Genomic DNA, 13,486 nt, shown 5'->3' with positions numbered 1-13,486 from the left:
GTCACAAAGGTAAATCATACCGTGCAAAATTCAAGCTTTTTACCAGTTCATCTAATACGCGGTTATTTTTCAGGTCCGGCTCTGTGACTGTCTAGAAAAGAAAAACAACAGAGAGAAAAAGGTCAGAAACAATAGTTAACTTGTCATAATCTTGTTTTTGAAAACGTGTGTCTCATCCTCCTGAGATTCCCCATCCCACTAAGTCTTCCAGGAAAACCTCAGAATAAAGTTCATTCATCTCATACTAATACGGAATTTTAAAACAGTGAATCACTACCTGCTGACTGGAAGTCTGATTAAAAACTCTCCAGAGCATCTGGTAAAAACATACGTACTCTGTACTAAGATAAAACCTAATATGAGCAAGAATCCTTCTTCAAAATGCCAGCACTCAGCTTCCCCCAAAAATGTCTCTTGAAAAGCACAACACAGATGCTCTTTTAAAGTAATAACACGGGAGCCTTGGGTGCTCAAAGAGACTTTAAAAACAAGATTGGTATTCAAGAATGCAAGAGGAGAACGAGGAACCCAGTAGCTATCTAGCACAAATGGCACACACTTTATCTCGGTGATGACACCATCCTGATCACAGCAGCATCCCAGGCTGGAAAGAGCTTAGACTTGGGAGCCAGACAAGTTCAGGGACATCCTGACACCATGTACCCACCAGAGGCACCAAACTAGAAGCCAAACCCTTTCATTAGCCCCAGCGCCCTTTCTATCAGACCTCACTATCTCTTTTTCTTCTTTCTTTATTCCTACTTATGTTTACCTTCCCTTTTTACATTCCTTTTCACCTATTTCCACTACATAAAATGCTTCAGAAACTTTAACAAATGTCTTGGTGTTTTCCTTGAAGGTCTGGTTTGGGGAAGAGGTAAGGGGCCCATTAAGCTGAATCTTTGCCTTCTGCACAAATACGTAAACATCAATCCTTTGCAAATAAATGATCCTACCATCAGATTTTCTACCCAAGTTGAGAAATTATAAAAAGTGAGGAGCCATAAAAACACAGTTCATAAGATTTAAAGTGTGCTATGTCCTGATCTTAAAATTAGTCTTTTCTTCCTAAAATACATTTAGGTTATCAGAAATCTTTATGAAAAGTTGAACAAAGCCCAGTTCTCCATATATGTATTTTATAAGTCCTTTCTGAAACTGTCTTTGATATAGCTTAATTCAATAATTATACATCTTCCCATGGGCTTTTGTGTATACATGAAGCAGAAATATCTGCACCACTTAGTTTAAAGAAAAAAAAGAAAAGAAAAACTCACCACACAGCAAGTTGGACATTGTGTTTTATAGGACAGAAATTTTCTTATACAAAGAGAACAGTCTGCAAAAACACAAATGCAACATAATAAATTACTTAAGCTGTATAAGACTATTGGATTCTGACTTCTAACAAAACCTGACTTAAACCCTAGAATATTTCCATCCTCTAAGGTATATCATTATAATCTCAAAATTCTAGTACCTCTACTCTATCTCTACACATTTGCAAATATGATTAAATAGCATTTTTAGAAAAGGGAAACATATCAAATAATAATAATTATGAGTCCCTAGCATAACACAACTCTATAAGCAACATGTATCACTCTCTGTATCTTCCATCTGTAAAATGAAGGAAACATACACTTAAGACCTAGGATGAATTTGTATAAACATGTCAGATATCTCCACTGCCTAACATTCTAAAATATAAATTTTGAAATAAGATCTATACATGTGTTAAGAAATAATATATACCTGGATTATCAAATTAGGGATTTCTACATCCTAACTCTGTAAATGATATCCTTCATCCCACACTTTACAAATATCTTTGTGGCAGGCATTAACGAAAGAGGGAAGATTCTTGACCTCAAGGAGTTAAAAAAGCGTGAGGCAACTATAGTACAATTCAGTGTATTAAGGACAATGTATTAAGTCTTAACAATTAAAGTGGAAACTGGCATGAACTAATTCTTCACACCCAAGGCAGCATAAAATGATCTCCCAAAATGTGACTAATACAATGGTACCTTACTGGTACCATTTGCTATTGGCACAAATTCACCTTAGTGAAGGGGCCTCATTAAAGGATTCAGTTTAGTTAAGGAGAAGGAGACAGTATGATTTCGGGTACAGACATCCTGGAAGTGAACAAGTCATGCCAGCCTCAGTAAGAGCACCCAGGAACAGTGAAACACATTATGAAAAAGAAAAATCAGGCAACAAGTGAAGTTCTTTGGGGAAGCAAAGACAAATAAACGAGGACTTCCAGTTTGGCATGTAAGGAGCTTGGAAGTCATCACTCCAACTAATAACACGTAAAAAGCTGAACAAGCTAAAAAATCAATAATTCTTCTTAGATCCATCAGAGAAGTGACCTTATGAGGCAAACTGCTGCCTCCAAAACTGAAGAGACAGACAGGATGGATACAAAGAAATACAACTTACCAGAGCAGAAACTTCCATGGGAACCAGAGAAAGAGGTTCTGCTGGAACCACTGTTGGCGTAGGAAAATCTGAACCGTAACTGACAAATTGCTGGAGGCTCAGTGTGGACAAGTCTGAGAGTTAAAAACTCAGTGGGGACCCAGACATTGGGGAGGGGAGGCCTGACAGCTATGTGAGCTTTTGCTCCAAGGGTTCTACCAGGTTCTCACAGTGACTATCAGAAAACAATTCCCTAGTTCTTCTGCAGGGAGAGGAGGAAAAGTAAATCATTTTGAAATACACGAAAGCACTCTGTTCTTCTTAACAAGGCCTAACTTCAAGAGAAACAGTTTTACTGGAGCCTATTCCATTGGGCTATTACCAGAGCCCAGCTAACCTGGGGGATGGGAAATAACCAACTCCAGCTACCTCTAGCCATCCTGTCCCACCTAAGTGGGTAAAAAATTGAGAACCACTTGTGAAGTTCACAGTCCAGGCCACAGGCTCACTAAGAGACAGACCTAATTGTAGGAATATAGAATGCTACCCAGCCCCCCTCAATCTCATGACACCCCCAATCTCATGACACATTACTACAGGCCTATTTACTACACTTGCTTTTACCCAGTACATCATGTCCCACTATTAGGAAAAAATTATAAGGCATACTAAAAGGCAAAAAACACAGTTTGAAGAAACTGCAGGCATCATTAGCATAGATATGGCAGGAATGTTGGAATTATCGACCAGAAACTTAAAACAACTATGATATGATTAAGATGCTAAGGGCTCTACTGGACAAAGTAGACAACGTGCAAGAAGAAATGGGTAATGTATACAGAGAGGTGAAAATTCTAAGGAAGAATCAAAAAAAGAAATGCTAGAGATGAGAAACTGTAGAAGAAATGAAGAATGTCTTTCATGTGCTCATTAGTAGACAGTACACAGCTAAGGGGAAAAAAATCAGTGCACTTGAGGATATCTCAATAAAATCTTCCAAAACTGTAAAGCAAAAAGAAAAAAGACTGGAAAAAAAAAAAAACCCAGAGAACAATATTCAAGAACATTTTGTAGCAGGACAACTATAAAAGGTGTAACATACACGTAATAACAATACCAGAAACAGAAGAAAAAGAGAAAGAAAGCAAGAAATATTTGAAGCATTAATGACTGAGAATTTCCCTCAGATTGTCAGACACCAAACCACAGATCCAAGCAGCTAAAAGAACACCAAGCAGGAAAAATGCCAAAAAACCCAGAACTTGGTATATCACATTCAAACTTTGGAAAATCAAAAATAAAGAAAAAATCTTGGAAAAAGCCAGAGGGGAAAAAATACCTTACTTACAGATGAGCAAAGATAAGAATTAAATCTGATTTCTCAGAAACCATGCAAGCAGGAGAGAAAAAAACCCACCAATCTAGAATTTTATATTCTGCAAAATGATCCCTCAAAAGTGAAAGAGAGGGCTTCCCTGGTGGCGCAGTGGTTGAGAGTCCGCCTGCCGATGTAGGGGACACGGGTTCGTGCCCCGGTCTGGGAAGATCCCACATGCCGTGGAGTGGCTGGGCCCGTGAGCCATGGCTGCTGGGCCTGTGTGTCCGGAGCCTGTGCTCCGCAACGGGAGAGGCCACACTAGTGAGAGGCCCGTGTACCGCGCAAAAAAAAAAAAAAAAAAAGTGAAAGAGAAATAAAAGACTTTCTCAGACAAACAATAATTAAGGAAATGTGCTCCCAGTAGACTGACATTGGCAGAAATGTTAAAAAAAGAAGTTCTTCAGAGAAAAGAAAAATAATATAAGCCAGACACTTGGATCCACATATAGAAAAGAAGAGCAATTCCAGAAGGAATAAGTACAGGTAAAATTAAAACCTTTTTTTCTTATTCTTAATTGATGTAACGGACAATAGTTTGTTCAAAATAATAATAGCAGCAAATTAGATTATTTATGCTTATGTAAATATACATATGCTTATGTGTAAGTAAAATGAATGATAGCAGTGATACAAAGGACTGGAGGGAGGAATTAGGTGTCTTAGCTCTGCCTGCCGTAAAAAATACCACAGACTGGTTGCTTAAACAACAGAAATTTCTTTTCTCACAGTTCTGGAAGCTAGAAGTTCAAGATCAAGGTGCCAGTATCATAGGTTTGTGGTGAGGACTCTCTTCCTGGCTTATAAACAGCTGCCTACTCACTGTGTCCTGTTATGGCCAGAGAAGAAAGAACAAGCTTTCTACAGCTCTTCTATTTTTTTAATTTTTCTACATCTCTTCTTATAAGGGCACTAATCCCACTATCAGGGGCATCTCCCAAAGGCACCACCTCCAAATACCATCAAACTGGGGCTGAGGGCTTATGAATTCTGGGGGAGGGGGACACTTCAGTCCATAGTATTTCACCACTTACCCCCCAAATCCATGTCCTTCTCACATGCAAAACACATTCTCCCCATCCCACCAATCCCAAAAGTCATAATTCATCCCAACATCAACTCTAAAGTCTGAAGTCCAAACTCTCATCTAAATATCACCTAAATCAGATGCGGATGAGACCTGAAATATGATTCATCCTGAGGCAAAATTCCTCTCTAGACTCATTCTCTTGACTATCAATGTTATTCTCTCCACAGTATATAAAGTCTCCTGAGTGATACTGTAAGTCAAGAATTCCCAAACCTGGCTGCTCATCTGAGTCACCTGGGGAGATTATTGTTGGCTTTAGTTTAGTTGCCAGGCTCTATCCCCGGTCATACCGATTCAGTGGATTTTCATCAGTAAATCACATCCATAATATGTGATTCTGATTGAACAATTATTTTTTTAATTAGTATGTTTCTTTACTAGGTTGAACCATATGAAACTTTTGGTAAGTCAAAAAAGGACAAATATTGGCAATTTCATTCGATTTAACATAACATTGTGTACTTACTGTGCACTCTGTTTTAAGCATGCTAGCTGTATTAACATTTTCAATCCATACAGCAACCCTGAGGTCGGTACTATTAGTCCCATTTTACAAGAAGGAAAATGCAGCATACAGCTTAACCAACTTGCCCAAGATCATGGAATTAACAGGTGGCAAAGGCACGTACCAGAGCCCGAGCTTTTAACATATTTCTAACTAATTATTTAAAATATTTATAATTTGCTTATAAGATGTACTTATTATATATACCTATGTAATACCAATATGTACTTAATTAATAGGATCACTTGTATCAGAGTATGTAAAATGAGGCTACTGCTTTCTCTTCTGCATAATCTTATACGTGTTTTCTTTCTAAACATGGAGAACCAGACACTAGTCCAAAGTGGATCAAGCCCTTGACTTAATTTCAACCTACCAGTCTACTACCAAATATGTACTGGTGAACTGCAGACCAGCATAATTTATTCTCTAGTGAGCAACCATGATATTTCAATCAAAGTAGAGCAGTTGAAGAACTCTGAACCATGTATTCCTAGCTGGCTTTATTTAAATCACCTGTGAAGTCTGTTTTTCCACCCAAAAGCCCAACTATGAGCCATGTGTATAGGGTGGGGGAGGGAAGAATAAAACAATGAAATAAAGGGTAGTTTCAAAGAAACAAGCAAGCCTGGGGAAGGAGGTATTTCTAATCTCAAACAGGATGCAGCCATCTGCTGGCATTCATATATCAGAAGAGCATAGCATCCTGACAGTAAAAAGCAAGTTTCTAAAACTTAAACCAATCCATATTGCATGTGATCTTAACGATTTTTATGAGAAAATGAACCATCTCAAAAATAATTCTAAAGTGTCCAATTAAAAAAAACAAAATCCAGGGCTTCCCTGGTGGCGCAGTGGTTGAGAGTCCGCCTGCCGATGCAGGGGACACGGGTTCGTGCCCCTATCCCGGAGGATCCCACATGCCGCGGAGCGGCTGGGCCCGCGAGCCATGGCCGCGGAGCCTGTGTGTCCGGAGCCTGTGCTCCGCAACGGGAGAGGCCACAGCAGTGAGAGGCCCGCGTACAGCAAAAAAAAAAAAAAAAAAAAAAAACAAAATCCAGTTCCAAGTTTGTAAGGTATAGGAGATGCTTTCAAAGGATCCTTTCAAAGCTGAGAAAGCTGGCCTCTGCCTCCAAGTCCAGTGTTAAGTGACCAGTTAGCAGCTGATAAGAGAATAACATCCCCCCAACTAACAACCAGCACTCCAGCATCTCCATAAGGGCAGTTCTGCATAACTATATGTCCCTTCTGTATGTGTAACTATCTCTTTTCTCCCGTCTTGCTTCACAGTGCTGCCTCATAAGAATGATAAAGAAGAATAACACTGACTATTTGCCTAAAAGAATCTTACATTGCCTCTTAATTTAGAAAAAGTCAGTAAACGGAACATTTCACATTTCACTTTTTTTTTTTTTAGTAAAATTAAATTGCTTTTTCTTGGCTGTGTTGGGTCTTTGCTGCTGTGCATGGGCTTTCTCTAGTTGCGGGGAGCGGGGGCTACTCTTCACTGAGGTGCACGGGCTTCTCATTGCGGTGGCTTCCCTAGTTGTGGAGCACGGGCTCTAGGCATGTAGGCTCAGTAGTTGTGGTACACGGGCTTAGCTGCTCCACAGCATGTGGGATCTTCCCAGACCAGGGCTCGAACCCATGTCCCCTGCATTGGCAGGTGGATTCTTAACCACTGCGCTACCAGGGAAGCCGTAAATTGCTTTTTATTACAACACAAGCCTCAATTAATTTTTTTTTTTTTTTTGCGGTACGCGGGCCTCTCACTGCCGTGGCCAAGAGGGGGCTTCCCTGGTGGCGCAGTGGTTGAGAGTCCGCCTGCCAATGCAGGGGACACGGGTTCGTGTCCCGGTCCGGGAAGGTCCCACATGCCGCGGAGCGGCTGAGCCCGTGAGCCATGGCCGCTGGGCCTGCGCGTCCGGACCCCGTGCTCCGCAGCGGGAGAGGCCACGGCAGTGAGAGGCCCGCGTACCGCAAAAAAAAAAAAAAAAAAAAAAAAAAAAATCCACAAAAGAAAAAGAAAAATGACTGCTGGTCCATCTTTAAAACAGTGGTAATTTAACAGTGCCTAAAAGCCAATGACTTCACATAGCAGTAAATATTTTGAGCATCTTCCATTATCAAGTCAGAAAAACTGCAAGTGCAAAGTAAATTGGCACTTAAGCAGATCAATCTATTAGTGAGAACATTCTCACTTAATGGTGTTTTATGGATTGGAGTTAAGTCCAGGCCCTCTCCCCCAAAATGTACTCTTTAATAGCATGAATTTGGATCAATTTAACTGTCCTGCATTCTGCCACTGCACCCCACTCAAACCTTAAGAGCAGCGGATATGCAAATGCAATATTCATTACCTACACCCAAAAAGCTAACATAGGAAAACCGAATAAAGGAATTTAAAATGACAAATCCTGAAATGTTTAAGGAAAAGAACAGCAAAGTGGCTAGGATTCTGGGTCACCAATTCTAGTCAATCCAGGATGACAGCAGAACATGATAGCTAAGGCTGGCTTCTACTAAGCTCTGGGGGCTTTTATGTCATTAAAACAATTACAGACCCAGAGCAACTTTTAGCCTTGAGGGAACCTGTGACAACTGATGATTAGTAGAAAATGTCTATTGAATCATGACAAGTAGAGTATGAAAAATAAGTGCTCATAAAATAAATGATCATTATTGGAAGTATTCTCCACTGAATTCCTCTTAGATGAAGAATGACATCAGTGACAACTGTATGTGACAAAGAAACATGAAAAAGAAAAAAGAATAGAAGTAAAGGTTAATTTTTCAGCTGAGTTCACTGATTTCATAAAAAGTCAAGTCTTTCTTCCCTAAAATGACATAATTAAAATATATAGAGTAGACTTCCATCTCTGTCCATGAGAAGGTAACCAATATCCAGAATTACCCTCCTTCTGTAAACAACTAAAATACCAGGGGAAAATATAAAACAACTCTTTCTAAATTTTCAGACTTTGGACCACAGTGCAGGGAGGAAAGCCAACAGCCCATCAGTCTTGCTAGTTGAAGAAACAAAGATCAGAGTTCAGGGCAATCCAGGTAGCTAGAAATTTGTAGGGCAGAGTACCAGAAAGAAAGATGCTACATACAGAAAGACCTCCAGAAATATGAATACAAATCCATTCGATTCTATGACTGAACACAAATCTGCACATACACGGGCGTGAAAATCCATAAGGCCAAACAAAGATCAACGTCCAGGGAAAGAACAATAACTGGAGAGGTAACAAAGCACCAAGAGTTCATGAAATTTCTAGCAGCCAGGTTGGAGGAACCTCACTAAATGCATGGGCATTGAGTAGACACCCCAGAACATCATACCTTAGTATATGAATAAATTAGCCATAGAGAGTGGATGATGTCAGCAAGATGGCAGAACAGGAAGCCAGACCTACTTTTCCCATGAAAACACAAATCAACAACAATACATAAACCAATCCCCTTTGTGAGAAATCCAGATACTAGTTAAGATGCTCCTATACCCCAAGGCAAGCACAAAACCAGCCACATCAAAGCCAGTAGAAAATTTGTAGCCCTCACTTGCCAGAGTTCCTACCCCTGGCTCAGCACCACATAATCAGAAAGACACTCCCAACTCCGGGAGAGGGAGCAAGAGGAGACTGAAACACATATGAAATGTTCAGACTTTTCATGCGGCTGCCCCAGGGACTGGTTTCCATCTTGCCTGAATCTAATCACTGACAAGAAAGGGGACCAGGTTGGCGTCGCTGAGAACAAAGGTAACAGTTTGCACGAGTAGTCACTCATTCACCATTACCCCTCCCCTGGGAGTGAGCAAGAGAAATTCCCACCTCTCAGCTTCTCTTGGGGAAGAACGTGCATCCAACGTTCCAGCTTTTCAGGGGGCTTCCCAAGGGACTTGTGTCTATCTCACCCAACTCATAGTACTGAAGAGACTTGTCATACTCTAGATGCCTGGAGACTAATGAGAACAAAAAAGAGCTGGGACACTGCTCCAGAGGACCCAGAGTACAGATGGAGGCCGATACAACTCAGTGGCTTCTCATTTGGAGAGAAAGAGAAGAGAGAAGGATGCAACCAGTATTTCAGCTTTCCAAGGGGCTGCCCAAGGGACTGCTTCTACCTTGCCTGACTTGGAGTTCTGATGGGACCTGGCATACACTAGTGCCCGGGGGCCACTAGGAACAAAAAAGAGCTAGGCAGTTTGCTGCAATTCCAGAGACTCTACAGTACCACAGATACAAGAAGCAGCAAAAGATTACACAGTAATGAAAAAAGAAACCAGCAAAACATCTCTAACTATACTCATACGTCTAGAGAAGATCCATCACAGAAAAGGTTTAAGAGGTCCCCAGAATCTCTAGCTGGGCTGGCTGGTGAGTTAGTGCAGGAACATCTGGCTTTCCCTATATGAAGCTTGTCTGTAAATCCTGTACAAGGTGACTGTTTTTTTCAAATGCATGGAGCCCAACAGAGTAACAAGGCATACAAAGAAACAGGAAAAGATGGCCAATCTCCAGAAACTAATCCTAAAAAAACAGATGTGTATGAATTACCTGACAAAAAATTTTAAATAACCATCATAAAGATGCTCAATGAACTAAGGAAAATGATGCATGAACAAAACGAAAATATCAACACAGACATAAAATACAAAAGAGAACAAAACAGAAATTCTGGAGATGAAGAATATAATACAGGTTTCCCCCACCATCTGAAAGTTGACTGTTCCTGTAAAAACTTTCATAAGCCAAAATGGCATAAAGTGAAAAAGTGAAGATGCACAAAATAAAGCAAAATGAAACACAGATACTCACAGACACAGTTCAAAGTTATGGCGGCTTGATGCTGCGATGCTGAGTATAGTTGCCAGGGGTGCCACTCTCACTGTTCAGGGTGCACATCACTTCTATTACAGTTCACTTCAAAAAAAATACTGAAGGCTATTTTCACCTTTTGCCTTTTTTTTGTAAAAGTGAAAATCCTCTTCAGATTTCTTTTGGTTAGTGGAAATTGGTCCTAATGTAGGTCTTTCATAAAAGGGAAGTGTTAAAAAGCAAACTTTTGAAAAGCAGGGGATACTTGTAACTGAAATGAAAAATTTACCAGAAGAGCTCAGCAGTGGACTTGATCAAGCAGAAGAAAGAATCAATGCACTTAAAGACAAGTCATTTGAAATTATTCATTCATAGGCACAAAAAGGAAAAAGGAAGACACCTAAGGGACTTATAGGACACCATAAAAGAGCACCCAAACACACAAAGCAAACACCAACAGAACTAGAGAAACAGATAGCAAAACAATAATAGTAGAAGGTTTCAATGCCTCAACTTTCAATGATGGATAGGACAGAAGATGAATAAGGAAACAGAGGATTTAGACAATACCATAAACCAAAGGCATCTAACAGACATATACAGAACATCAGCAGAGCACACATTCTTTTCAAGTGCACACAGACCATTGTCCAGGAGAGATTACATGTTGAGTCACAAAATAATCACATCAAGTATCTTTTCTGACCATAACAAAATGAAACTAGAAATCAACAGCAGAAGAAAAAAAATGGAAAATTCACAAATATGTGGAAATTAACACACTCCTGAACTGGCAATGGGTCAAAGAAGAAATGAAAAGGGAAATCAGAAAATGTTTAAAAAAAATGAAAACACAACACACCAAAACTTAAGGGATGCAGCAAAAGCACCACTGAGAGGGAGGTTTATAGAAGTAAATGACTACATTAAGAACAAGAAAAAAAAATCTAAAATAAAAACCTAACTGTACATATCAAGGAACTAGAAAAAGAACAAACTAAGCCCAAAGTTACTGAAAGAAAGGAAATAGTAAAGATTAGAGCAGAAATAAACAAAAGAGAATAGGAAAAAAAAAATCAATGGAATTAAGAGTTGGTTCCTGAAAAGACTGACAGAACTGACAAACCCTTAACCAGACTAAGAAAAAAAGAGAGAAGACTCAAGTAAATAAAATCAGAAATGAAAGAGGAGACATTAAAACTGATGCCACAGAAATAAAAAGAGTTAAGAGACTAGTGTGAACAATATATACCAACAAGTTGTACGTACCAAGACTGATTCATGAAGAAATAGAAAACACAAACTGACTTGAAACTAGTGCATAGACTGAACCAGTAATCAAAAATCTCCCAACAAAGAAAAGCCCACAACCAGATGGCTTCACTGCAGAATTCTACCAAACATTAAAAGAATGAACACCAATCTTTCTCAAACATTTCATAAAAATTGAGAAAGAAACACTTCCAAATTTATTTTATGAGGCAAGCATTATTCTGATACCAAAGACATTACAAGAAAACTACAGACCAATATCCCTGATGAAAAATCATCAACAAATATTAGCAAACTGAATTCAACCACACATTAAAAGCATCATCACCATGACCCAGTGGGATTCATTCCTGGGATGCAAGGATAGGTTGACATACAAAAATCAATGTGCTACACCACTAACAGAATAAGGATAAAAATCATATGATCATCTCAATAGATGCAGAAAAAGCATCTGACAAAATTCAACCCCCTTACATGATAAAAAAAAACCTCAACAAAATTAGAAGGAAATTACCTCAACATAATAAAAGCCATTATGAAAAGCACACAGCTAATATCATACCCAATGATTTCCATTAAGATCAGAAGCATGGCAACAATGCCCACTCTTGCCACTTCTATTCAACATAGTACTTGAAGTCCTACCTAGAGCAATTAAACGTTAAAAAGAAATAAAGAACATCCAAATCAGAAAGGAAAAAGTAAAATGATCTCAGTTCACAGATGACATAATCTTATATGTAGAAAATTCTAAAGATACCACAAGAAAAATTGTTAGAACTAATAAATGAATTCAGCAAAGTTGATGGATACGAAATCAAAATGCACAAGTCAGTTTCACTTCTAAAACTAGCAATCCAGAAAAGATATTAAGAAAACAATCACATTTACAATAGCATCACAAAGAATAACATAATTAGGAATAAACTTAACCAAGGCAGCAAAAGACAAGTACACTGAAAACTATAAAACACTGCTGAAAGAAACTGCAGAAGACACTTCCATGTTCATTGACTGGATAACTTAACATTGTTAAAATGCTCATACTAACAAAATCAATCCATAGATTCAATGCAATCCTTATCAAAATACCAATGGTATTTTTTGCAGAAACAGGTAAGTCAATTCTAAAATTCATATGGAACCACAAAGGACCTTGAATAGCCAAAATAATGTGAAAGGCAAAGCTAGAGGTCTCACATTGCCAGACTTCAAAACATATTACAAATCTACAGTAATCAAAATAATATGGTATTAGCATAAAGACAGGAATGTACACCAATGGAATAGAGAACCCAGAAATAAACCCACACATAGGCAGTCAAATGGTCCTTGAAAAGGGTGCCAGGAGTACACAATGGGGAAAGGACAGTCTCTTCAACATATGGTGTTGGGAAAACTGGATTTCCACTGCAAAAGAATAAAGACTTGAAACTATAAAGCTCCCTGGAGAAAATAAAGGGAAAAAGCCTCATAACATTAGTCTTAGGAATGATTTCCTGGATATGATACCAAAAGCACAGGCAATAAAAGCAAAAATAGACAAATGGGACTTCATCAAACTAAAAAGCTTCTACAATCAATAGAATAAAAGAAAAACTTATGAAACATAAGAAAATATTTGCTAACCATATACCTGATGAGTTAATATCCAAAAACATCAAAACATACAACAAACGCCTGTAATTCAATAACAAAAAAACATGTAACCTGATTAAAAATGGGCAAAGAACTTGAAAAGGCATTTCTCCAAAGACATACAAATGGCAAACAGGTATATGAAAAGATCGTCGCCATCACTAACCATCCAGGAAATACAAATCAAAACCATAATGACATCATCTGTTAGGACAGCCACTATCAAAAAAAAGAAAAAGAAGAAAAGAAAATAACAAGCATTGGTGATGGCGTGGAGAAATCAGAACCCTTGTGCACTGTTGATGGGAATGTAAAATGGTGCAGTCACTATGGAAAAAAGTATGGAGAGA

At 38.8% G+C, this 13,486-nt stretch overlaps 1 protein-coding gene across 3 annotated transcripts in view; it reads right to left on the bottom strand.

Annotated features, from left to right (window-relative positions):
- RAD18 (RAD18 E3 ubiquitin protein ligase) overlaps positions 1-13,486 on the bottom strand; it is a 107,188-nt gene that overhangs the window by 83,616 nt on the left and 10,086 nt on the right. For all 3 annotated transcript variants that reach the window (XM_081245042.1, XM_081245043.1, XM_081245044.1), the window contains exons 3-4: positions 1,278-1,339; positions 21-91 (exon numbers count right to left, since the gene is read on the bottom strand). In XM_081245042.1, coding sequence (XP_081101168.1) covers positions 21-91; positions 1,278-1,339 — 133 coding nt within the window. The remainder of the gene's footprint in view (positions 1-20; positions 92-1,277; positions 1,340-13,486) is intronic.

This window comes from Mesoplodon bidens, assembly GCF_964165515.1.
Source record: "Mesoplodon bidens genome assembly, chromosome: 10".
Lineage (NCBI taxonomy): Eukaryota > Metazoa > Chordata > Mammalia > Artiodactyla > Ziphiidae > Mesoplodon > Mesoplodon bidens.
This window is presented reverse-complemented; position numbering and strand designations above follow the sequence as displayed.